Source organism: Sander lucioperca, chromosome 16 (assembly GCF_008315115.2).
Source record: "Sander lucioperca isolate FBNREF2018 chromosome 16, SLUC_FBN_1.2, whole genome shotgun sequence".
Classification (NCBI taxonomy): Eukaryota; Metazoa; Chordata; class Actinopteri; order Perciformes; family Percidae; genus Sander; species Sander lucioperca.
The window spans coordinates 9,494,191-9,521,383 of record NC_050188.1 but is presented as its reverse complement, the minus strand read 5'-3'; the positions used below and the strand labels follow the sequence as shown (position 1 = coordinate 9,521,383).

The 27,193-nt window shown below is 40.4% G+C and overlaps 2 protein-coding genes and 1 long non-coding RNA gene across 4 annotated transcripts; all 3 read right to left on the bottom strand.

Annotated features, from left to right (window-relative positions):
- Nucleotides 1-4,959: 4,959 nt before the first annotated feature.
- On the bottom strand, nt 4,960-7,659 carry LOC116046354. The gene is made up of 5 exons (XR_004895445.1): nt 7,622-7,659; nt 6,883-6,993; nt 6,447-6,464; nt 5,428-5,730; nt 4,960-5,386 (listed from the first exon to the last, which is right to left on the bottom strand). It is a non-coding gene; the product is annotated as an uncharacterized LOC116046354 (long non-coding RNA).
- Nucleotides 7,660-8,571: 912 nt separating this feature from the next.
- LOC116046337 (major histocompatibility complex class I-related gene protein-like) lies at nt 8,572-20,028 on the bottom strand. The gene is made up of 5 exons (XM_031294674.2): nt 19,994-20,028; nt 19,091-19,413; nt 16,226-16,230; nt 8,771-8,818; nt 8,572-8,616 (listed from the first exon to the last, which is right to left on the bottom strand). Exons 1-5 carry the CDS (start codon nt 20,026-20,028, stop codon nt 8,572-8,574), a joined length of 456 nt encoding a protein of 151 aa, XP_031150534.2.
- On the bottom strand, nt 9,710-26,600 carry LOC116046344 (H-2 class I histocompatibility antigen, Q9 alpha chain-like). 2 transcript variants are annotated; one of them, XM_035993393.1, is made up of 6 exons: nt 26,537-26,600; nt 25,885-26,151; nt 24,768-25,046; nt 21,868-22,170; nt 21,450-21,620; nt 9,710-9,720 (listed from the first exon to the last, which is right to left on the bottom strand). In XM_035993393.1, the coding sequence occupies exons 1-5, from the start codon at nt 26,583-26,585 to the stop codon at nt 21,463-21,465; spliced, it is 1,056 nt and encodes a 351-aa protein (XP_035849286.1). In that variant the 5' UTR covers nt 26,586-26,600; the 3' UTR covers nt 9,710-9,720; nt 21,450-21,462. The 2 variants fall into 2 exon arrangements, with proteins under 2 accessions (XP_035849286.1, XP_031150546.1); XM_031294686.2 differs by lacking the exon at nt 9,710-9,720 and adding an exon at nt 19,566-20,103 and having other exon boundaries at nt 21,519-21,620; nt 26,537-26,585.
- Between the last annotated feature and the right edge of the window lie 593 nt (nt 26,601-27,193).

Sequence of the window (27,193 nt, the reverse complement as noted above, 5' to 3'; positions counted from 1 at the left end):
ATTACAGACATTACAGTTAGACATTACAGGCATTACAGTTAGACATTACAGCCATTACAGTTAGACATTACAGACATTGCAGTTAGACATTACAGACATTACAGTTAGACATTACAGACATTGCAGTTAGACATTACAGACATTACAGTTAGACATTACAGTTAGGCATAACAGACATTACAGTTAGACATTACAGACATTACAGTTAGACATTACAGACATTGCAGTTAGACATTACAGACATTACAGTTAGACATTACAGACATTACAGTTAGACATTACAGCCATTACAGTTAGACATTACAGGCATTACAGTTAGACATTACAGACATTGCAGTTAGACATTACAGCATTACAGTTAGACATTACAGCCATTACAGTTAGACATTACAGACATTGCAGTTAGACATTACAGGCATTACAGTTAGACATTACAGACATTGCAGTTAGACATTACAGACATTACAGTTAGACATTACAGACATTGCAGTTAGACATTACAGACATTACAGCATACAGTTAGACATTACAGACATTACAGTTAGACATTACAGCATTACAGTTAGACATTACAGACATTGCAGTTAGACATTACAGACATTACAGTTAGACATTACAGACATTACAGTTAGACATTACAGACATTACAGTTAGACATTACAGCATTACAGTTAGACATTACAGCATTGCAGTTAGACATTACAGACATTACAGTTAGACATTACAGGCATTACAGTTAGACATTACAGACATTGCAGTTAGACATTACAGACATTACAGTTAGACATTACAGTTAGACATTACAGACATTACAGTTAGACATTACAGACATTACAGTTAGACATTACAGACATTACAGTTAGACATTACAGACATTACAGTTAGACATTACAGACATTACAGTTAGACATTACAGACATTACAGTTAGACATTACAGACATTACAGTTAGACATTACAGACATTACAGTTAGACATTACAGACATTACAGTTAGACATTACAGCCATTACAGTTAGACATTACAGACATTGCAGTTAGACATTACAGACATTACAGTTAGACATTACAGTTAGACATTACAGACATTACAGTTAGACATTACAGCCATTACAGTTAGACCATGTGAGGAGGAATAAAGTGTCATAAAATGAAAATGCTAAGGTGCAACAACTCAAAATACTTCAGTATTTGAGTATATTCAGTCTTCCACTGGTGAAGAGGAATGAAGGAAATGAGGCTGGAGAAGAAGGTAAAGGAGATAATTAGTCCTGACATCATCCTAAGACATCCAGGTTCTGTATCCATCCACCAAGTCTGGCCCTGACTGATGTATAGAGACGGACCAGTGTTTTACTCAAAGAAACGTGACACAAATTCTGTTTCTAAGGCAAAAGTCAACTGCAACTTTTTTGAAGTAACTACACCAGTCATTATTATATTATGACGTATATTAGGACACAACTGAGGACTACTGAGTCACACGTGATAGAAAAAGTACAGAAGATAAGTGACAAAGACAACACTGATAACTGATCCCAACTTCTTATAAGCATCCCAAATTTCCAGATTACTTCACTATTGTAGTCACTTCACTATGGCTCTTAATGCCATCAAATGACTTTTTACAGTGGTCAAGATAATCCGATATTCTAACTTATGGGATTCTTGAACTACAAATATTACATTATCATTGAATATATATATATATATATATATATATATATATATATATATATATATATATATATATATATATGTGTGTGTGTGTGTGTGTGTGTGTGTGTGTATGTTTCTGGCAATTGTATTTAGTTCCTTCTTATTTATTTCTGCATTGCATCATCATTTTGATTAGTGCTGAATAATCTTTATCATGATTGTAGTGGCGATTTGTCCTCAGATTGAACAAAACAAACTAAAAACTCAAAGTCAAACAGCCACTGTGGCACCGAAGGAGTGAATCTTACGCAGAGGTAAAAAATGTTCATTGTCCAAGTAGAGATGGCATTTTTGTGAGGTTTATTTATCCAGTTCTCGGCAAACAAACATTCCAACCAAAGGAACAATGGCGTATTTAGGCTCTGGTAAAAAACCATCAGCCCTCCCCGGTGTCTACCTCCCACATACCTGAACACCCATATATGTAGACTTCACCTATGGCTAAGGCTGCTTGGTACTTTAAAAACAAAAGCACTAACAGATACTTAAGATAACCAAAATAAAATAATAATGATATCAACAAGCTTATGTAGCTGTATGATTAAGGCAAAACACAGAAATTAAATAAATAATTATTTAACTATTAAATACAACAAAAAAATGAATAGCTCCAATAATAACAAAACAATGAATAGCTCCAACATTCCGGGCCCCTAATTGTGAAAAGTGTAAACTCACAATTACCTTTCTTTATTTCTATAAAGGGAGCTATACTCTCTACATATACTCTAACTTCCCTATATCAATTATTTTCTCCTTAGCCCGTTAGCTGTAAGAGAAATAGACAGAAAGAATATATATATATATATATATATATATATATATATATATATATATATATAAAAACATTATCATCACCCTCATGGGGAATATGATGTACTGTATTCAGAGGTAAAAGTGAAACCTAATGAGTGTGAACAAGTGTGTTTGAAATGCTGAGCTGAGTGAAAAGTGAAATAAAGATTTAAATTGTGATCTTACCTGGAGATGAGACGTGACAGAAGAGAAGCAACAACAGGAACTTTTTCATCTTGTTTTGATAAAGACGTGTCTGAGGACCGTTTGAAAAATGTTTGAAAAATGAACGTAAGGAAACCCACTGAAATGCTGGAGCTGGTGATAATGTTCTAGCAGCTTGTTTCTCTGTGCTGACTTCTCTCACAGCTGACTCAGGTCAGAGTTCTGTTGCTCTCTAGTGGTAACATAAGGAAAGACACTCTGAGCCTCAAGACTCACTCCTCACTAAACCAACTACAATGGAAGATCTTGATTGCAGTGTTCTTTCATCCTCACACATTTCACTAAACAATGTAAGTTTTAATCTTTTTATTGTTGTTATGTTTCAGGTCTGATAAACTTACGCAAATCCGTTTATCAAATAGAAAAACATGATGAGTCCCATAATTCCCATTTGAACCTATTCACAAGCATTTTAGAACTGGTTTAATGAATCATGGATAAAATAATAGTGTTGATAGTTCACTCTGGTTTCTTTCTTTATGACTTTAGTTGGTAGCTGCTGTAGTGATCCCTCTCCAAAGGTCTGCAGAAACAGCTGCATCACTTCTCTCCAGATGTTGTTACCTCAGCAACGCTTATTAGATCATCACTGTATCCAGAAACATTTAAATATGATTTATGAATTTACACCTGACCATTTTAAGGTATCCTGTGACTTTCTGACGGGTCCTATCACTTCATATCTTAATGTTCGGTAAAACAAGTTTTGTTAATGCATATTTATGATGCAAAATAGTTTCAAATATTGATGTGACAGGAACTTTATAGAGTTCTGGATCCTCTTTTAATCTTAGCTGTAAAGAGACAGTAAGAAATACTAAGGAACCTGGATTTAGTGTTCATTTTATTCAATATTTGCGTTCATACTGTATGCAGTATAGGTCCGAAATTTAAACTTTTCAGCTGTTTCCTGTAACTAGTTTGGGACTCCAGAAGAAGCAGTGAAGAAAGCCTGATGGAGTGGTTCACTGTCAGACACACAGGTTTTAGTAGATCATTCTGTTGGATAACTGGTTGTCAATTCCTTAAGCAGTAAAAGAGTTTATCAAAGCCCTATTCCTATTTTAAGGATTATTCAATTCAAATGTGTCTTCAACAATGAACATGATGCGGCCAGTTTCCAATAACTCTCACTCACAGGGCACACCTCATGAAGGTATTCCTGAAAAAGAACTTACTTCCTCATTTCACACCTCACTTCACAGAACAAGATATGTTTACTAAGTTTCATGTTAAATATGTGAAATACCGATTTAAAGTTACTTTATGTATTTTTGTGTTTGTGTGTTTATTAACATCCTTCAAACATCCAACACGTGTTAACTTAATGAATGAGTCTCTCAGAGAAACAGAACAAGGCTGTGTTAGGAAGTTATCTCTACAGGAACTGACAAAGGGTTTAAAGTTAAGACTTTAATGTCATTTTACCTGGAGATAAAACACAAGACAAGAGGAGCAAGTTAATTAAATACATCTTGTTTTTTTTTCAAAGAAGTAGAGCTGGAAAGCTCAGCTCAGCTTCATTCCAAAAGTTGTTTCCTGGTTTAATTATACGTGAATGTTTCCCCTGCAGTATGAGGTGTGTTCCCCTGTGAATGACTTTTGAATGAATTACAGGTTTGTCAGTTCCTGTAGAGCTGGATAACTTCATAACACAACCTTGTTCTGTTTCTCTGTTTTTCTGATAAAGTGGTCAGGTGTAAATTCATAAATCATATTTAAATGTTTCTGGATACAGTGATGATCTGATAAGCGTTGCTGAGGTAACAACATCTGGAGAGGACTTAACTCTGACCAACAGAGATTTTAGACATGTTCTGGCTCTGTGGAAACGGTTTCATCTGAGTCTCTGTTACCTGTTCCTGCCTGCTTCCACTAAAGCTCTTTGTTTGGGCTTGTCTGCTGCTAAAGTCCAAAACACATTGTATCATATAAAAACAACATGTAGCTTGCTTCTTGTACGAGTTGACTTTCATTTAGTTCTTGCTCCTGTAATAAATAAGTCTACTGTCAGACTCTAACAGCCTCTGTGCTGCTTCCTTTCCCCTACAGAGACCTGGGTTGTAACAAAGGTTTAGTGGACTGAAAGATCAGACAGGGAGTCCAGAAAACAGCTTCTGACTTCTGCCTTTAGTTTGACTAATAAAGTTTAAAATCTTATAAATCTGAGTCAGAAGTTTTCACACTTACTTACTCTGACAACAGAAAAAAACTGAAATTGATGCATTTTTAATGTAAGAGTAATTTTATTTGACATTAATGATTCTAAAATAAAATACAAAATATGAGAATATCAAACACATCTGACATGCTGAGTGTTGGCTGAGATTCTTAAAGACCAAAACCATACTTTAAAAGAAATATATAATCAGAATATTTACACAACATTTGTCTTTTAATTAAACTAAATAATCAGGATGTTGCTGTCAAGTTGTCAAACACCAGAGAGGACATTTTATTTACCTCTACTTCATTGGGATGGTTCCATACATGTTACAGTAGTTTATCTATAAGACCCAAACCATATGCATATATATATATATACACACAAATAGAGTTACAGAGTTATATAGTGAGTATATGAACTGAATGTTTGAGTATATAAACCTATAATACAGAACGGATATTAATCACACACACAAACATATCCTCCATAAAGATTTTCAATTCCACATAGAGACAAACTCAACATTTTGTCAACTCCTAATAAAGAAATTTAAAAAAAAAAATCTTTTTTGCTTTGTGCTTCATGACTATTTCATGTTATATTTATACTCAAGATTTCTAAAGCAAGTTTTTTAGGGTCTTTAATATAAAGGTTTGTTGTAGAAGCTTATCATTTCAGATGTTGTTTAACTGGAGATGTGATTAGTTCACGTCACAGCATTTACTGCTTACCGTCTTATTTGAAGTAACTCACTGTGTGCAGGATGTGTTTGTAAATCAGAAGTTCATGAATGTTGACATAGAGTGCGTAGAGATGTTGTGAGGAGCTGTAAGGAAAAACCCACTGTTACTGAGCTGCCTTTAATAAACAGAGGATGATGCAGCCTGTCCAGAGGCTGGTTGTTCAGATTAACTCAGCAGATCCACCAAAAGGTGTTCAGTATTTCCAGCCTCTGAAACAGGTTTAGCATCTGATGTTTTATCCAGAACCAAGAGACATGCTCCATCTGTCAGAATCAATGACCTGACTCAACAACTTGAATGTGACATTTGCAACCAGCAGCCTCCAACCCCAAGAGCTTTTTAGATATGCTTCTATACATATGTTTTCATCTTTGTGAAGCACTTTGGTGCAAACTTGTTTGCTTTATTTTTCAAATAAAAAAGTTCAGTTTTTATTTCATTTTATTGGTCATTTATATTTAGCCAATTCTCTCTATTTGAGGAAAGGTTAGTGAAGTTATTTCGATCTTCCACCGAATCCACAATCCATGCAAGAAAATTTAATCTGCTATTGCCATCACACAAATATCTAATTATTTCTAGTACTACATGTTATTTAGTACTCCCATCTACAGTAATTCCAGGTCATGTCAAACAGTCATTGTTTTTGGTCTCTCTGTTAGCAGAGAAATCCCTGAGTGAGAAAATAATTTACTAATTTATAATCTCCATGTCTTTACTCAAGTCTGTTTTGCAGTAACACATCCTGGTAACAGCATGTCAGACCAGATACAATAGAATAAAAACAAGTTCTACTCACATTGTGGAGGGAGTTTGGCTGAAACAAGAAGAGACGACAAATCATTTCAGTTGTCACAGTTGGACATTAAAGCTATAGTGCGTAGTTTCTGTCGCCCCCCCCATGAGGAATTCTAAGTAATGACAACAACACTGTCGGCGCATCCACATGATACAAGCCCTCCGTGATCCCACATGAAAAAAGTTACACACTAAAGCTATAACATAAATGATAATGAACATTTGTCACCTTTACCCACTGAATCTGATCTCCTCTATTAATCATTCTCCTACTAACGTTAAATAAGTATATTTTACCCTTCTACTCTTCACCTATTACATTTATCATCATCATCATCATCATGCTACAGTCTCTGTTGGTTGCTTTACAATACTTTGTTTTAACTTTTTAACCTAAAGTAAATAAGAGAAAATTTTTTAGTTCTTTAGTATCTCACCTTTCTTCTTTTTGTAAAAATTGAATCCAGTGGCAGCGGCGAAGTAGACGGCAAGAACAACAGGGCCAGCCAATCCAGCAGCAACAGGAATGAGCATGTCTGAAGGCCCCCCTGTTGAACAAAAAACAACAATGTTTACAACCATATAGACAAAGAAGTATTGAACAGATCTATCTATTTATTAACACCTGTACACACATTACTTATGAACTAATTACATGTTGGTTTGTCCTGCAACAGGTGGAGTGCATTGGTTTAAAAACTAAAACTAAACTAAACTAACTAAACTAAATAATGTCTGATTTATTCCATAATAAACCAAAAGACAAAAGCTAATCCAACAAAAACACACTTTTGTTTAGAGCCTCACTTTGGTGAGCGACATATATTTGTACCTGTTGGCCGAACCATCATGATAGTGCTGACTCTCACAGGAACAGAGTAAAAAATGGAGGAAGCTGTTGGTTAGCTGTTAACTGCTTTGTGAAATGGTGTAGTTTGCATCAGTCTTAAGACAGCAGTCAACTGTACAAATGTGTCTCTGAAATAAAGGCTGAGGGAGCTAGCCCGCTAACTGGCAGTTCAGGCTTTTTTGTGTGTATGTGGTAGTATGGCCACAGATATCAAACAGTAGTCTTACACACAGCATCAGAAAGGTGACAAATCAATAAATCATGAACTTCAGGACAACTGAAGTAAACTAAACACATCTTTCAGTCACTTCCTATTCCGGTATTACCCTCTTTGGCCATGATCTCTACTTTGTCCAGCTCATCTGCAGAGAGAGAGAGAGAGAGAGAGAGAGAGAGAGAGAGAGAGAGAGATCAAACGTGAATGGAAAGAGTTTAAAGCCATGCTAGCAGCTCTGAGGTTGTTCTGATGTACAGCGACGCTTTGAGCTAATTTTACCAGCATGTTGATGTTTGGCAGGTTATAATCTCAGTTCTGCATGTTAGCATTCTAATATTTCCTCATTAGCGCTAAACCTAAAGTACAGCTGAGGCTGAGAGAATGTCATTAGTTTAGCAGGTATTTGGTCATAAATCAAATAGCTGGATAAACAGAAGGATTTGACCTGATGATGACGTTAGCTGAAAAGTCAGAGGTTCAAAGTTTTTACAATTGATTCTCTGGGGACCATGAATATATGTACAGTATTTTACAGCCATCCAGTCAGTCTGTAACAAGCTGAAGGACAAACAGACCAACTGACAGACCACCTGTGAATGCAGTTAAACTTACTTACCGTATGCTAACTGTGCACTGGCTATCATTGGCTATTGATAGACAGTATCGGGACGGGGGACGGATCCGGCGACGTAAGACGACGGTTGGAGGTAACGGAACAAAAAAAAAATTACACTGCTTACGTAGCTTTTCTGACTAAAAACACCTAAACAACGCTGTGTGTACATCGGGGCGATGTTTATTTTTTTTTTAGAACATGCACTTCATCGGTGAGAAATGTAAAAAAAATAAAATAGGGTGATATCAGGTAAAATGGGCCACTTTTTGGTAAATCGTTTGGGACAATAATACAATACCATATATGCCTTTTCCATGTGTTTATATGATTAATAATGACTGTTTTTGATAATTGTGTGTTGAAATTATGTAATAAAATATAATTATTTAGGCCCTACAGTTCTTGAAACATCAGCTGTGCCAACTTTTTTTGCATGAGCAGTTTCAGGTAAAATGGGCCGATGCTTCAGGTATAATGGGCCAGTCAAACTGCAAAGGAAAATAGTAATTTATCATCAATTTTAATTTTAAAACACAGTTGCTTATACAGCCACATAACATTTAAACTGCATTAAGCAAACACATTCATGTACCATTGAAAAAAAAACCCATTTTGGGTGCAAACCCACATATTCAAGTGTACAATTAAAAAAAGGCCATTTTGGAACAGCATTGAACTGATGTCAGTGGTGTGTGTGTGTGTGTGTGTGTGTGTGTGTATGTGTGTGTGTGTGTGTGTGTGTGTGTGTGTGTGTGAACAACACATTTAGAACGAAATGTGCAAATTACAAAAATGCACATTCAAAATTGATAACTGATATGTTTGTGTGTGATGAAAACATTTTTCAAACACAGTCTTTGCAAATGAAACCATCGTCATCACAGACACCATTGTCTTCACCACAGCTCTCATGAAACCAGGCAGAACATGGATCACATGTGACCCTCCTCAGTAGCCTTAGGGTCATGTGGGTCACCATAGTGGGTGTTGCAGACTTTTCAAGGTGATTTGCTTCTCTTGCCCTGCTTTTTTCCCCTCCCTGTATTCATCTAAGGCCCCCTTCATCCTCTCCTCTTTCCACAGATTGTAGTTGTTTGGCCTTCCTTTCCCTCCCTGTTTTATCTTTGTATCCTTTCCTCTCTGGTCCTTGCTCCTCCTCTCTTTTCTCTCTTTCAGTCTCCTCTCATTTCCTCTGCATTCCTTTCTCCTCACCTGTTCTCTCACGTCCTGTCTCCTCTGCTTGTCTCCTCTCTCATCCTTCCTCCTCCTCTCACTTCCTCTCTCTTTCCTTCTCCCTCTCTCCTCTCCTCTCGCTTCCTTCTCATTTGCCATACTCACTGTAAATAAAATATCTACTACCATTATTACTGTTGGGGATGTCATGGTGTGTGTGTGTGTGTGTGTGTGTGTGTGTGTGTGTGTGTGTGTGTGTGTGTGTGTGTGTACACACACACACACACACACACACACACTCAGACACATGTGTATGTGTGTTTGTGAGTGACACAAGTGATGGCCCATTTTAGCTGAAACCATGTTGCCCATTTTACCTCAGTGGGTTAAGGTAAATTGGGCAGCCAAGAAAAACATCACTTTTTCAAAAAATATGTTCATATAGCAAATTAACAACATTATTTCTGATTGATGATATCAAGACAGATAAAATGCATATTTTATTATGTGCATGTTTTTTTTTTTTAGAGATTTATCATCCTTATAATAGTTTAGTTAGATTTGGTATGCCAGGCTACTTACCATGCAACTTTCTGGTGCAGTCTTGATTTTAATTATTGCCCCGCCCACCATAGCAACCATAAACCAATCAAATCACCTTTTACTTGTCAAGCACAGTTAGGACAACAGTTTAAAATCCTTTGCAGTCATTGGCTCTAAATTCCAGAGGGGCTGGGACCCACAAACCTTAAATGGCCCATTTACCTGATGGCCCATTTTGCCTGATATCACCCTACAATACATTGCAACAATCGTTTTCACAAGCAGCAATTATCCATCGGACTATTAAATTAACCAAAACACCCACCGTGGTCTCCACATTCTTGATCGGCAGTTTTTGCTTGTTTGGGATCCGACTGGCCAGCGTATTTGAAAAAGTTAAACAAACTTTGTTGTCTTTTTGACATTTTCCCCTGAAGCGCTTGTGTCACTTGAAGTGCAGCGTCGCGCTGTTTTAGTGCCGATCCCCTCCCTCCGTCCCTCTCCCCCCTCTGTCTCCCCTTCCTCCGTCACTCTCCCCCCTCTGTCTCCCCTCCCTCCGACCCTCTCCCCTCTCTGTCTCCCCTCCCTCCGTCCCTCTCCCCCCTCTGTCTCCCCTCCCTCCGTCCCTCTCTCCGTCCCTCTCCCCCCTCTGTCTCCCCTCCCTCTGTCCCTCTCCCCCTCTGTCTCCCCTCCCTCCATCCCTCTCCCCCCTCTGTCTCCCCTCCCTCCGACCCTCTCCCCCCTCTGTCTCCCCTCCCTCCGACCCTCTCCCCCCTCTGTCTCCCCTCCCACTCCCCGCTGTCTCCCCTCCCTCCTTCCCTCTCCCCCCTCTGTCTCCCCTCCCTCCGACCCTCTCCCCCCTCTCCCTCCGTCCCTCTCCCCCCTCTGTCTCCCCTCCCTCTGTCCCTCTCCCCCCTCTGTCTCCCCTCCCTCCGTCCCTCTCCCCCCTCTGTCTCCCCTCCCTCCGTCCCTCCCGCCTCCGTCTTACCCTGAAAATTCACCTCAAAACGCATTGAAAATGCAAACACAAGATTTTTGTGGAACTCCAATGGAGAATAAAGACTAACAAGACAGAAAACAACACTGATCGCTACACAAACAGTCATTTTTTTTTATTTAGGCGATTCATTTTTCATAGTGACACAGGAGGTGCCGGATCCAATAAAAAAGGTTCCGGATCCAACGTCGTATTCCGAAGCCCTGATAATAAATAAACTAGTGCGTGCCTGTCTGGAACAGACCGACTGCTTGACCTGTCGTATTGCTGCTGGTAGCTTTTTTTTGTTTGTTTTTTTCCAGAACCATTGTACCCCCAAAACTACTTACAGAAGGACCCCAAAGCACTTACTGTAATATGCAACCCCACTGTATGTGAGAAAATGTGATTCTACCTTTTCTCAGCAGAGATCTTGCTGTAGTCCACACACATCTTCAGCCATTCAGGATAAATATGAGTGAGGAAAATCTCATGGTGTTAATTTTTTAGATTTCTCAGCATCCCATCTCAGTTTGGTGATGACAGCCTGTGGTTTCAGAGCGATCCATGTCGATGTCTTCAGGTCGAATCCTATGAAGGCTTCTCCATCATAAACAAACTGATTAAAACCATTGACCTCTCCAGTCTCATCGTCCCACTCACAGCCAGTCATACTCTGGAGAATGTGGACACCTGAGAGGTTGAGAGTCTAATTATTAATAAAGCAGTACTAGTGCTTTTCATAGTACTCAAAGACACTTTACATGAATTGAAATGATGATATATTAGACAACAAAGCATTTAGATTCTTGAATTAAGACGTTATGTCAAACTCCTGAGTCCAATTATCTGACTGGTGAATGAAGGAACTATCTTGTATTTCCTCTCTCATGTATGTGTGTTATTGTGAAGATATGTTGACTATTGATGTTTTAAATTGCATTATCTCAGGGTGGAAATGAGTTTTGGTCACTCAACAGTTTGGCAGTAAAAGTTAAATGTAATATGTATAAATACTGCTCCTCCACTTTGGTTGAAGCGCTGCTTAAAGTGATCCATTTTGGCTTTTATGTTATTTGGCTCAAAACACACTAGAATATACCACTCCAACTGGTGAAGATAGTTTTCACCCAGTCCTGTTTTGGTTCTAATATCTTTTTCTTGCTGTCACAGTAACCCATCAGAAGTTCATCAATCACTGCAGCAGCCACGAGCTCCGACAAGTTTGAGACTCCAGAAGATGAAGTTACAGAAAGCTTCAGTGAGTGTTTCACTGCAGGCCAAACAAGGGTCATACATTCATTATAAATATAAAAACATTATCATCACCCTCAGGGGGAATATGATGTACTGTATTCAGAGGTAAAAGTGAAACTAAATGAGTGTGAACAAGTGTGTTTGAGCTACAAGGAAACAAAATGCTGAGCTGAGTGAAAAGTGAAATAAAGATTTAAAATGTGATCTTACCTGGAGAAGAGACATGACAGAAGAGAAGCAACTTTCATATTGTTTTGATAACGACACGAATACGTGAATATGATGTAGTCAATATGATCCAGTTATTACAAAAAGTCTTATCATGTTGAAGTACATGGGGAAATAAATTATAAGTGTGTCCCAGAGCTACACAGGACCAAATTGCAGAGCTGAGTGGAAAGTAAAGAATTAAAATGTGATCTTACCTGGAGATGAGACGTGACAGAAGAGAAGCAACAACAGGAACTTTTTCATCTTGTTTTGATAAAGACGTGTCTGAGGACCGAGCTGGTTCAGCTGTTTTGTCTCTGCTCTGATGAGAGATGGGTGGATGATACAGAAGTTGGGAAACTTGTTTCACTCCTGTGAAAATCTGCTCCAACACATTGTGCCAAATGAATAATACCACGTGACTTTGACGTCATCACTGGTGTTTCAGGACATTTTTCATTCAGTTTGATGTTTCAGTTTGTGATCAGCACATTAGTGGGATAAGAAGAGAGGAGAATAATTGAGAAACATGGCATTGTACACTAGAGAGACAAACTTAGCACAAAAAGTAAGGACATTTGTGTTTGGTAGATTATTTCTCTGTGGTAACAGTGCTTTTTGGCAATAAATCTTATACCGTTGGAAAGCCTGTTTAGTTCCCTTTTAAATAGTGCCCCATTTGTAAGGAACATGCATTTGTGGGATGACCAGCAGCGCTGAGAATGTGGGTTGCGCCCATGAAAAATTTGCCAAATCTTGTCTGCCAATGCCAAAAAGCTTATTCTGCCATTGACTCATTTGGTGTTTGGTGGATTGGATGATTGAAGTTTGAAGAAACAAGACATATTGGCCATTGAACAATTTATTCATTTCACAAATAAGAGCCTCAGTAGTGTGTGGAAGAACCATACACAGCCACAACAGCCTGGCACCTCCTCCTCATGCTGGTCACCAGCCTGGTCACACACTGCTGTGGGATGGCATCCCATTCTGAGTCTGAAACAGGTTATCCGACCGGCAGACTCACAACCGGAAGCTCGCAGACCATGATTCACTGGAGAACTAACGAGCCCTCGCAGACTCGGTGACTCGTGAGTTGTCGATGCTCGCACGAGCCAGTCAATCCCGCGCTTCAGCCGGCTACGTTGTCATGAGTGGCTCTGATTCATTCAGACGGGCGAGTGAGGTCTCCACACCCCACCTCTGGCTCCTCATGCCACTGTACCTACTCTGCTGTAGCGTCCCTTTTCACTACTGTTTAACTCATTTTACTATTTATTTAAATTTATTTTATCGTTATTAATACGTACTGCGTGTATATGTTTATACTTATATTGTTTATATCTTTTTATCCTTCTTATATTTGTATATTTGTATGTGTGACATGCTCCAACAACACCATGACAAATTCCTCGTATGTGCAACGTACTTGGCAATAAAGCCCTTTCTGATTCTGATTCTGATTCTCTCCTCAAGCTCAGGGTAAAGCAAATAAACAACAAAAGCCTTTCTTTCACTTCTGAAATAACTTACAATGTTCTGCACGTAGCTTAGCTACGCTTACTGTAGGTTTGGTGTATAAATGTAATATGCTGAAATGCAATTACTTCGAGCAGACAGTCGATTTAAAAAATAATAATGTATTCACTATGGGCATTTCTGTTCCTGTTTCTATGTCTACATTGAAAGCCTATATATTGCCATATATAGCTATATATGGCTCTCCTGTGAGCGGCTGCATGAGGTGGTGAGTGGGTGTGTAGTAGGACTGATAGTTTCCTTGGTGATTTAGCAATACTGACTCAAGTGATTCAAGTGACTCGCACAACCCGGTTCAGTTTAGGGAGTGACTCTATATAATACTCTAATAACCCGAATACTTAAGAGGAACCGGGTTGCCAGGCCTATTCTCTACAGTAAATGTTGGTTCAGTGTTTAGGTTTATGCTGCCCTCTAGGGGGAAGTTATTGAGACACACACCTGGTTGTGTGTAATGGGCTATAGGCCTATATATTTTGTGTTTTTACTAAATTTAATCGATTTTAAACAAATCACTACAAAAAACTCCTTGTTCAATATCAACAATTTGGGAAAAGGTACATAAATATTTACAGTAAATAAAATAAAATGAATAGAAACAGAAGCAATGTATAATACATGTAATAAAGCTAATATACTAATAATAAAAAGTTAAAAACTTTTACTTTTTACATTGTAATCCATGCCATAGCAGTTAGTAAACATTTTCACTTGGCCCCTAAAAGGGTCATCCACTCAATAAGTGGCCTGCAGTGAGAAAATACAGTCAAACAAGCCCAAATGGCTGACTTTAACTTAGTATCTGTGTTTATTAAGCAGAATAAAAACAGTATTTACAATTTCAAAGGTTTGACTTTCTTGTCGCTCAAAAGAAAGCGAAAAAAACATTATCACTGTGAAAATAAATAAAACACATATATATAAATAAAGTATTCCACATCTTTTGGTGGAGTTTCTTACATAAAAATAAGTTATCCCATAATAACATCTTCCCGATCGAGTATCTCGTGTCATGTTTCTTGTGTCACATTTCCACAGTCTGTGATCTGACTCTGGCAAACCGTATTCATCCCGTACTGCACTACAAAGAGTTTTATACTTTGAAATCAATACTGATACAATATGCTGTATCACAAATATCTGATATAAATATGGTAACTAATGAATGATATCGACACATTGGTACATGGCAGAGACAAGGATGTGAAGGGTGGTGTTAAATCAGAGAAATGTAATCATTGTTCTGAGGAGGACGGAGGAAAAGACAAAGAGAGGCAAAGTGTTTCAGTCACTCAGAATGTTTCAAGTAAGAAAATACAAAAATACACAAAGTTGTGGTTTAATTCAGTCACTAATTTCAGTTGTTACCTTGTCCTTTTGACTGATGTTTCAGGAGTCACTTCTGTGTCTTTAAAATATCGCAGTGTGGCACTATACACACCAATTTTTTGATTACGTTCTTAGATTATGGTCTGTCCACCAAATTTCATAGAAAACTGCTACACCATTTTTGAAAGAGTCTGCTAGATGTTACATGTGCCTCTTGTGTGTGTCTTGTTTTCTCCCTCTCTCTCTCTCTCTCTCTGTTTCTCATTCTGCCCTCCTCCCTCTTGTTAATAATGAATAATGAGAAAACTCCTCACTGGTGTGCTCTCCATGTGTTCTCCACTCTCTGCCGTCTTATCACCTCCCCCACTCTACCTGAGCACTGATTACACTGAGGTGTGCAACAGGCAGAGGGAGGAGGGCAGAATGAGAAACAAAGAGAGAGAGAGAGAGAGAGGGAGAAAACAAGACATACACAAGAGGCAAATGTAACACCCCCTCCCTAAAATAGTGAATGGGGGAGCGCCGCGGACATCATTCACGCATAACGGCCAATTAATAGCAGCGCGACAAGGTATCAGCCAAGACATTATCTTGACCTTTAATGTGCCGGATCATGATATTAAAAGTGCCCAACGCATTAGCCTCTGATTCGCATTACGCATCTGATTAATAAACACAAGAGGATTGTGGTCAGTGTAAATGATTGGAGCACTAGCAGAACCAACATAAACCTCAAAATGTTTCAGAGCCAAAACAAGTGCAAGAGCCTCCTTTTCAATAGTGGAGTACACAAGTTGATGCCGGTTAAATGTCTTGGAGAAATATGAACTGGGTGCTCCACGCCATCGTCTCCATCTTGAAGAAGGACCGCACCCGCCGCTGCATCACTCGCATCAACAGACATTTTAAACGGACGGTCAAATGCAGGCGCAGCCAGGACTGGGGCATGAGTCAGCAAAGCCTTTACACAACCAAACGCCCGCTGACAACTCTTAGACCAATGGAAACGTTTTTTTGAACTCAACAGATCGGTAAGTGGGGCGGCAACTGCGGAAAAGTTTTTACAAAAGCTTCTGTAGTACTCGACCTTTGAATGGAGCGGCTTGACTTGACCCCGACCCACAATTTTTCCCAAATACTGTACAGTAGCTTGACCAAATTTGCATTTCGCAAAATTGAGTGTGAGATTAGCATCACGCAGCCTTCCAAACACTGCATGAAGCTGCTGAATGTGGTCATCCCATGAACCGGAGTAGATTACAATATCGTCCAAATAGGCTTCACGTCCCAACAAACCCAATAAGACTATGTTTACCAAGCGCTGAAAGGTAGCAGGCGCGTTACATACGCCAAATGGCATCACCGTATACTGCAACAAAGCGTCAGGGGTCACAAATGCGGAAATCTCCCTCACCCGAGGAGTTAGTGGCACCTGCCAATACCTTTTTAACAGGTCGAGCTTTGTCACATAATTGGCACTGCCAACATTATCAACACAGTCCTCAACCCGGGGAAGAGGATAACAATCTGGCTTCGTGACCCCATTCACCTTACGGAAATCTGTGCAGAATCGGTCAGAGCCATCGGATTTAGCAGCTAGGAGACACGGCGAACTCCACGGACTAGAGCTAGGCTCTGCAATGCCGCACTCCAACATATAATCAACCTGCTTTTGCAAACGGAGGCGCTTGCTAGGATTGACTCGGTAGGGATGCTGCTTTATTGGCAGTGAACCACCCACATCAATTTCATGCTGCAGCACATGGGTTTTAGTTGGCACGTCTGAAAACAGAGAGATATGAGAACTTATTAGACTGACCACATCCTCATGCTGTTTGGACAAAATTACAGAATTTTTCAACTGTCCTTGAACAACGGCACTGGATGGACCAAGAACATCCTCAACATCAGACATCGTCAAAGCTGTCAGGGCCACAGTGGAATCAGCACCGGACAAGACCACAGTTGCCTGGGCCTCATCAATCATTTCAGCACTGGACAGCGCCACAACCGCTTTGACCGCACTGACAGAGGACTGAGGGTTAGCTTCTCTGTCCAGATATGGCTTCAACATATTTATGTGACACAACCTACTTCGCCGCCGACGCTCCAGAGTGGCAACTATATAGTCCCGGTCGCTCACTTTACGTTGGACTACATATGGGCCGCCGTAACGAGCCTGCAAGGCAGAACCAGGAATGGCCAATAATACCAAAACCTTATCACCTGGACTGAAAGATCTACTTTTAGCATCCGAATCAAACCATCTTTTCATCTTTGTTTGCGCAACGGACAAGTTCTGCTTTGCCAATTCACAAGCACGGTGAAGCTTGAAACGAAAATTGCTGACGAAATCAAACAAGTTTTGTGATGTATCGTTATCCAGCCATTTCTCCTGCAAGAGTTTAAGAGGGCCACGCACAGTGTGTGCAAACACCAACTCCGCTGGACTAAAGCCCAAGGACTCCTGAACCACCTCATAGGTAGCAAAAAGGAGGAGGTGGACACCCTCATCCCAATCCTTACTGGACTCAAGACAGTAAGTGCGGAGCATAGACTTTAAAGTCTGATGGAATCGTTCAATCGCCCCCTGACTCTCTGGGTGATAGAGCAACAGTGAATGACGTCAAACTGCAAAAAACAATTTGGGATGTTACCAAGGATGTGGTCAAAAATTATCAAAAATTTCAGCAGTGCTTTCACAACGTTTTTAGTCGTGATGTTACGCAGTGGAAAGGAAACCGAGTTGCTGAACACATAATAGTCAAAAGAAACTTGTTGCCTGATTTCGTACGTGGCAAGGGACCAACACAGTCAACAATCACCCACTCAAATGGTTCCGTCACGAAGGGAATTGGATAAAGCGGGAATGGCAGAATGGTTTGATTTGGTTTACCCGAGATCTGACAGAAATGACATGTTTTACAGTACTGTGGCACATCACGTTTCAATCCTGGCCAGAAAAAACACAGTAAAACGCGATCATATGTTTAGTCACTCCTAAATGGCCCGCAAGCGGATTATCATGAGCAAGTTTGAGAATTTCATGCCAGTGAGTCTTCGGAACTATAATTTGAGTCACCACCCCCCAATCATCCTGTGCGGATAGATGCGGCGGTATCCATTTATGCACAAGCACACTGTCCTTCAAAAAGTAACCGGTGGACATATTCTCAACTTCATCCGCTGGAACGACAGTATCAAAACAAGAAGCTAACGACAAATCATGCTCCCGTGACATGCACACTTTAGAGCTAGGCTCTTTATCAGGAGAGGAAACAGCCGACGCCACAGGAGTGACTACTGCTAGAGGCGGAGCGGGAAGAGAGACTGCTGACGAGGAAGCCAGGAAGTCAGAATCAACCATGAAACTGTCAGCCAATTCCACCTCGCCCCCGTCATCAGGCAAACCTTGCTTCTGTCTCGTAGACATCGCACGAGTGACAGCGCAAACTGAAAACACCTCTGGGAACCTCTGCCCCAGGTCATCTGGGTGTTCAGAAAGGGGAACAGCAGTTATTTCAGGATTTAATAGCACTTTTCCCCCAGCCAAATCGTTGCCCAAAATGAAAGACACCCCCTCAATAGGAAATTAAGGACGCACTCCTACCACTACACGCCCATTCACCAACTCAGAGTCAAGGTGAATAGCATGCACTAGCACGCCCACAAACTTGTTGGATAATTGTTAACATTGTGTCTGGCATCCTTTTTATATGTTGCATCCTCCAATCCCTTTTGAGCCTTTGTTTGTTCCTTTAAATGGAGGCCGTAACACTAGGTAAACGAACAAAAACACACTGTGAATATTTAACAACTTTTATCAGAGGCCTTTGGTTCCAAGGTCCGGACCTCGGTGACCTCAATGGTGGGTCAACGTCCGTGCCTTCTCAGAGGTAACAAAAAGATGTGATCACTTCTGATCTTGTTCTCACCTCTGTTGGTCCTGATCTTTGCTTTGTCCTGTTTGGTGACGATGTCGTCCTCCACACCAGAGAGCTGAAACACACAGTCGTACCTCCTCCAGTCTTCAGCTGGGACTGATGAAAGGTCCAGGTCAGCACTCATCTGGAAGGATCCATCGTGGTTGGGGAGGATCTCTCCGAGGTCCACGTCCTCATGAAGCTCCTCTCCATCTTTCCTCCAGAACATCATGGCTCTGTCAGGGTAGAAACCTGTAGCGTGGCAGCTGACTGGAGAGGAGGGAGACTTCTGGAGGAGAGACACTGAGGGAACCTCTGCACAGTGAAGAAAAAGACTTTATTATTAATATTTACTGTATAATAAATACTATCATTCCTGTTCACAGAAGGTTTCACCAAGTTTAAGGCAGCTTTTCTTTAACAACAGGTGTGAATAGTTCAAGTCCCATATGAAGCAACTCACTTATTTTGAACATGTTAAAAATAAATACCAAATAAAAGATAAATAAGAACATGTGTATTTCAGTACAAGCAAGAAAACAACAAAAAAAAAACAAATCCTCAACAAACACATCTTTTAAAATGATTGTAAATAATTAAAATAAGGATTCCCATGTTCAAAAAGGAGGAGGAAGAAGTTTAAAAAAAACTTTTCTGGTCCTACCCCCTTTTTTCTACTTTGTCCTTTAGTTATATAGAAACAACTTCATTCACACTTATTTATATATGTATACATACACATACATGCATATATACATACGTACACTTACATATACACATGCATAAACACATACACATTTTTTTTCTTTTCCAGCTATCACCTGTCCAGGTTTCATCTGTCAGTTAAATCACCCATCCAAACTAGACATAATATATAAGCCCAGGAACAATGCAGTCAGTACACAATACAATCACCTCCAGTCCTTCTCGTATCCATTCAGTATATTCATGTGTTCATCATTCAGACTCTGGATTCAGTTTCTCAGAGAGCTCAACAATGTTGTCAGGAGATGGAGGGCATTTGGCTGAAATATAAAGCAAAGACAAGTCATTAGTTAGTTCTCACAGTGGTCACTTCTCCCCACTGGACATGATTCCCTCTTACAGCCACTCATACAGATAATTACATCTCTTCTTTACTTCTTATCTATCTTACATCATCATACTATAATCATTGGTTTTATTGATCCACTGTCCCTTGTACAGAAATAAACTCAATAGAGATTGTTCCAATAGAAAAGCAACTAAGTGTTCCTTAAAGTCAATGTCAATCAACACAAATCTGTTTTGCTAGTTACATTAAAATGATACAAAATAAGTTTTGTATTCACAAGTTAAAATTCATATGCATGTGTGGGCGAACATTAGTGGTTCACATGCACAAGCGGCAACATGACAACATGTACTGACAACATGAACTGTGCAACAAAAACAAACTGGCCAACCTGCACCACGAAACATAAACAGTCTTCCAGCGTTCCAGCCAATAACCGACAAGAAGGATTTGGGGGTGGGGTTGGGGGGGTTAGTGCGCATGTTTCAGGAAGCACGGAAGGGAGGGGGAAGGGACGGGATGAGGAGGAGGGAGGGGCGAGCTAGCTTCCGTTTTGTTTGACAATACTTCGAACATCAACAAGAAGTGACGTCACCCAACATCGCTTAGAGCACCTTTAACTGCCATTTAATTGCCGGTAAGTCTCCAAGGGACATGAGTGTATCTTAGTGCAGTGCTTCCCAACCTTTTTTTTTTGGTCTGAGGCACCCCCACAGCCCTGTCAGATCAACTCACGTACCCCTTCATCAATTCCCAATGTATGTTCCAAATGTATAACACTATCCATTATATAAAACATGTTTTCATAAAATTGAACTGTAAATATTAAGGTTGGTTTGGTCAGTAATACTACTACTAGCCTACTAGGTTACTACTACTTAGAGTGAAGCTGAATATTTCAACCATTTATCCACTACGTTTCTTTTAGCTAACTATTTCAAACATGTATCCAGTACATTACTTATAACAGATCATTTGAAGTGTTTAGCCATTACTTTTAGCTATCTGTTTAAACTTTAAACTGTGCTTGCTTGCTAACTTGTTTTCTCTTACCTAATTGCAACATGTGGTGTTGTTCACTTAATGTTAATATCTGGATATATTCTTTTTTTTTATCAAATCATAATTTGTAAATGTTCAAATTACAGCAATAGAGCTCTACAATCTTTTCACCTACCTCCTGGCAACAGCAGAGGTACCCCCTGGGGTACACGTACCCCTGGTTGGGAATCACTATCTTAGTGTATACCGGTAACACACTTACAAACAAATATACTGTACATATTTTCTAAAAGTTAAACGTCTTTAAATATATACATTCATTTGAAGTCTAAAATCTAAATACTGAGAAAGAAATGAGAAAATCTTTCTGTTTGAGTCTCTCACCTTTCTTCTTTCTGTAAACTAGGACTCCGATCACAGCGAGGAGGACGAGAGCCAGAACAACCACTGCAGTGATGATGGGGATGGTCATGTGAGTGGGCTTCTCTGTTGAGCAGAAAACAACAAAAAATAGTCCAAACCTGAACAGATGAAGCAGTTAGAAGAGAAGAACATCCATTTATCAACCAGACCACAATCCTGTATACAGACATTATATGTTTGTCCTGCTGTTAAATGTCATTTTTAATCCTTACTCTTTATAAACGGTTTATAAAATATTTGATGAATCAACTACAGGACTGTTAGAGTAAACTAAATGTGTTTCCTTCCTCACGTCTGATTCCAGTCTCACCTCTGTTGGTCCTGATCTCTGCTTTGTCCAGTTTGGTGATGATGTCGTCCTTCATACCAGAGAGCTGAAACACACAGTCGTACCTCCTCCAGTCTTCAGCTGGGACTGATGAAAGGTTCAGGTCAACAATCATCTGGAAGGATCCATCGTGGTTGGGGAGGATCTCTCCGAGGTCCACGTCCTCATGAAGCTCCTCTCCATCTTTCCTCCAGAACATCATGGCTCTGTCAGGGTAGAAACCTGTAGCGTGGCAGCTGACTGGAGAGGAGGGAGACTTCTGGAGGAGAGACACTGAGGGAACCTCTGCACAGTGAAGACAAAGACTGTTTAGAGGTTCTTTAATATTATTTACTGTATATTAGCCTAATATTTCCTGTTTGATGTAATGTATTTTAAATACATCAGTAACACACACACACACACACCTTGCAAATAAATCTGACTGAAGTGTAATTGATAAAACAAGGGGGAGACAGAGAGTATATTAAGACATGAAGAGAGGTGAGAGGTGTGAGATAGATTAGAAAGGGGGGGCAGTGTGAGAAAGACAGACAGAGAGAGAGACAGAGAGAGAAACTGAGAGAGAAACTGAGACAGACAGACAGAAACACAGCAGACAGAAAGAGAGAGAGAGAGAGAGAGAGAGAGAGAGAGAGAGAGAAAAAAAAAGGAGGGAAAGTGGTGATAACTGTGGGGGAGAAAGTGAGAGAGAAAATGGGGCAAAGGGAGGCCGAGAGATGAGTGGATGTGTCAGAGAACGTAAGAGAAGAAATGTGTGTAAACTGAGACATAGTGGGTCCGCCGTGGGGTTCCATTTGTGCCAAAATGATGTTACATGTCGACTAAACGTGACGAAAAATGTGTCTGTATCTCTTTAACTTTGAACTGTACTGATTGTCTATCTCGATTGTTAACCTGACAAAACATTTGTCGGTGTCAATTCAACTTTAATGTGTACTGTTGTAGTTTTACTGTACTCCCTGTCATTTCACTGTGTTGTTATGAATATGGTCCTGATGTGGTCTTTGACGGTGTTGTTGTGCATGTCGCCCTGATGTGTGTCTTGGCTGGCATCTATCATTTTTCCAACCCAGTTTGGATGAAACCACGCCCACTACCACATGACGAAAGCCTCGACGCAGCGTTATTATAAATCCCACTTGGTTTCTTGGCATGACCCACACTTCGTAGCAGCCCAACTGGTTAAGGTTAGGCACTGGCCATGAGTAGTTAAGGTCAGGATAGGCCATTGGTCAGGGGATAGGACCAGAATGTGGTGGAATTTCCAGAAACACCATGTTGTGGTATGATGAGACAAAGGGAAAGCTTAGACAACATCAGGTCATTTCTAGGTCACAGGTCAGGGGACGAGAATATTCGGCCAGTCTCTAATAACCAAACCTGTTCATGTATGATTATGTTTGTCTCTCTACAGATTCAAGGAGTGTAGACAGCTGCATGGTGAGGGGATGTTTTGTCTCAGGACGGTCTCCTTTTGGATGTCGGTGGCCCTGCCACACTTTAACATAATTCCCAGAGAGAGAGATAGACTGAACTAGGCTTTAGCATCTGTGTTTAGGCACCTGCAATACCTTTGTTTACCTTAAAAGGTTCAGCTAAACATAGTCTGGCTTTGCCAGGTCTTCGTGTGGAGGAAGGTCTGGCTAGTCCACACAGCATTCTGGGATGGGAGAAAAACGTGCTCTGGTTTATTGGCATTTCTTTAAACCAATCACAATCGTCATGGGCGGCGTCAAGCGCTGCACGGAGCCCCTGTGCCGCAGCAATATAGCCTCGGAAAGGAACTTGTTTTGGTGGAACGTGTACGTTCAAAGGTTGTTTTAGTCGTGCAACAGAAAACTCAGATTGCACAGATAGTCTAGCTAGCTGTCTGGATTTACCCTGCAGAGATCTGAGGAGCAGTTAACCATAGTCCTCAGAAATCCACCGGAGTTTAGAATTCCAGCACAAAGGAAGCGTTCCGGCCGAAAAAAAGGACATACGGCGGAATTTCCGGCGGCAATGGACCTTTTTCACAGCAGACATTTTGACTTGTCATAGTAGGAAAAGCACAGCTGAAATTGATAACCTTAACGATGGCTCAATTCCATCTAGTGTCCCAGTAAGCTATTTCAGTGAGTCAGCATGCACAATACCAGGGCCTCTCCTGAGTGGAAAGCAGCCTTCATTAATGTTTTTGAATACACCTGTGCTTTTCCTACTATGACATGTCAACATGTCTGCTGTGAAAAAGGTCTATGGAGCAATCCCGGAAGTGGAAGGTCATGGATATAGACTGAGTTAAACGTAGCAACTCCTGCATGAGTTTAAATACACCTTCAGGAAGACAGGAACTTCAGAGAGTTGGGACAGCTCTGCACAATAACACATTGTGGTTAAACTGCACTGCCTGCTTTATTTTCTCCCCAATTGAGTGTTCATTAAATGCTCCTGTGTAATTCATCAAGGTCTCCCGAACCTTCTTCACATAGCCTATGTGAAATGAGTTGTGCTACTTCTGAGTTTTTCCTTAACACAGAACAAATCAGGTTTTGGTACCTTGCACGAGCATAGACACGTTGCCAATGCTACACAGGGCAGTTCTTACCAAGAAAGCAAGTTGAGGCTTTCGTCATACAGTAGTGGGCATGGTTTCATCTAAACTGGGTTGGAAAAACGTTAGGAGTCAGTCAGATGACACGTCAGGACGACATTCATAATAATACAGTTAAATGACGGAAGTACCGTTTAAAGTTGAATTGACAGACAAATGTTTCGTCACATAGACAGTCTGCATGTGACATGATTTTGGCAGAAATAGAAGCTCACAGTTCTCTGTATGTTGGTGACATGTATTGTAATGTTACTGTTGGTTAGAAACAAAGGTCATGTGATTCTACCTGTTCTCAGCAGAGAGCTCCTCCCATAGTCCACATACATCTTCAGCCACTCAGGGCAAATCTGGGTGTAGTAGTGTTTTTTCCGTGCTATCCAAGCTTTGTTATTGTCCCACTTGTGTTTGGTGAGGACAGCCTGTGGTTTTGGAGCGATCCATGTCTCTGTCCTCATGTCAAATACTATGAAGTCTTCTCCATCATAACCATGCTGATTAAATCCATTGGTGCTTCCAGTCTCGTCATCCCACTCACAGCCTTCCATCATCTGGAGAATGTGGACACCTGGGAGGGAGGGAGGGAGGGAGGGAGAGAGAGATCACAGCCCAGTCACCTGTTACCAGTTGATATGACATCTTTACCACAGAGACACACTGATCCACAGACACCAAAACAGAGGATCTACACCTCCTGCTGTTATTGGCTCGATGAAAGCCCCTTACAGCCAATCATCATGTGGACAAGTGTGGACGTCTCAGAGAGAGACAGAGAGGCAGAGACTGCTGGGAAACAGAGAGACATCCTAACACAGTTCATATCCTCTTTTAACCTCCACAGAGACACACTGGCTCCACTGAGAGCAACAGCCGACCATCATCTGCTGTAGGGAATACACTGACTGGATAAATACCTCATACAACCCCACTTCAAAAAAATGCAAACTATCCCTTTAAAACATCCTGCTCCTCCTCTCATATGAGGACCCAGCAGAAGCAGCCTGTGGCCCGTTTACAGGCCCCTGCTCCGTAGTTTAAGAAACCAGGCAGTAATGTTCCTCTATCAGCTGTGTGTTTGTCAAACTGTTTGGGATGAACTGGTTTCCTGCAGGAGAGTTCTTCTGGACCAGCTCACTGTGGCCGCTCCACTCCACTTATTCTGATCTAATCTAGTGGAGATGAAGTGGTAATGGTCTCTGCTGCTTATTATGGGATGGACAGAAACACTGGATCAGTGTAGTATAGCAGCATCCAGTCCACTCAGTCTCAGTAATGTTTCTGTTGAGTCGGAGTGTGGTTCAGTCACGAAAATACATCGTGAGTGAGTGAGTGTGAGTGTGTGTGTGTGTGTGTGTTAACATCTGCTTACTAAAATGCAGGATGGAAATACAACATAAAAGCCAAACCTCCAGTTTGGTTGAAGCGCTGCTTTGAAATTTCGATGTTGCCTTTGAAGAGCTGCTGTTGACCCACCAATCCCTCAGTGTTCCACTCCCAGTACTCATCTTTGCTTTCTGTGACTCTGCTCATCCAGTCCTGTTTGGGTTCTGCTCTCTTGGTGTTACTGTCATAGTAAATCATCTGAACGTCATCAACCAATCCAACTACCACAAACTCTGGGAAGTTTGGGACTTGAGAGAACGAAGTGTAGAAATACTTCAGAGAGTGAGTCACTGTAAGAAAATATGAATGTAAGAATTTCAGTTTTTTTTTTAATCACAGTTTTATAAATCACTGAACAATAATATTTCCCTGCCCATATATAGAATCAAGAGGAACTACAGTACAGTCAAGACATCATAAACTATCTGCTGTGCTATCCTTCTTGGCCAAAGTTCAACAGTGGCTAGCTGAACAAATGTATAGGGATCAACCAAAGACTTGCACAGGCAGGATTTACTAACGTGAACTTAAAGATAATGGGTTGTTGCTTTCCTTGAACTAAACATCAAAGACTATGAAAAGAACCGTTAACTCATGAATACAGTTTATAAAGACAAGAAGCATTTTTTCCTTGACAATAAACATACTTTAAAAAAGCAAAAAGTCTTAACTGACCTGCCGCCGCGCCATGTAACACGAGTCCAATGAGGAGCAGAACAAGCATGGTCTTCGCCTCTGAACCTTTGATAGACTAATTATTGTTATTATTAACAACTTCTTTTGATTGGGAATTTTGAAACTCAGTAAAACTGACCCACTGAGCTCATGAACGAAAGTGAAAGTAAAATCATCTATTTACAGAATCGGTTCCTTCGCAGGGCTCTCAAGTGTCACGCACTGAGCGTGACAGTCACTAATTTCGGTCTTTTGTCACGCACTCCCGCCACACATTGTATTTCTCACGCGGAAAAACTATTTATAATATATTTAATATGCCGCAGCGCCCAAAATGTCTCTGGCAGCGCCGCTCTCACTATGGAACCAAGCGCGTCTCCCCTGGAGTTCTTCTTCTTCTTCTTCTTCTTCTTCTTCTTCTTCTTCTTCTTCTTCTTCTTCTTCTTCTTCTTCTTCTTCTTCTCTTATTTAATGGCGGATTGCATACCGCCACCTACTGTACTGGAGTGTGTATCATCATGCCATTTTATAATTATTTTAGTGTAACGCTTATCTCTAAGCACAAACGGACATTTGGAACAGAAAAATGAGTTCCAATATCCAATATCCAATTTTTCATTTTTTTCCACCTGACAAATTAAAAAATTTGATCTTTAA

Coding starts and splice junctions, on each gene's coding strand:
- LOC116046344 (XM_031294686.2), bottom strand. CDS start 26,585: ATGCTTGTTCTGCTCCTCATTGGACTCGTGTTACATGGCGCGGCGGCA. Junction 26,152..26,536: donor GTTACATGGCGCGGCGGCAG/GTCAGTTAAGAC, acceptor ATTTTCTTACAG/TGACTCACTCTCTGAAGTAT. Junction 21,621..21,867: donor AGAGATCAGGACCAACAGAG/GTGAGACTGGAA, acceptor TCTGCTCAACAG/AGAAGCCCACTCACATGACC.
- LOC116046337 (XM_031294674.2), bottom strand. CDS start 20,028: ATGAATATACTGAATGGATACGAGAAGGACTGGAG. Junction 19,414..19,993: donor GGATACGAGAAGGACTGGAG/GTGATTGTATTG, acceptor TTAATAATAAAG/TCTTTTTCTTCACTGTGCAG. Junction 8,617..8,770: donor AAAATGGCCTTTTTTTAATT/GTACACTTGAAT, acceptor TTTCCTTTGCAG/TTTGACTGGCCCATTATACC.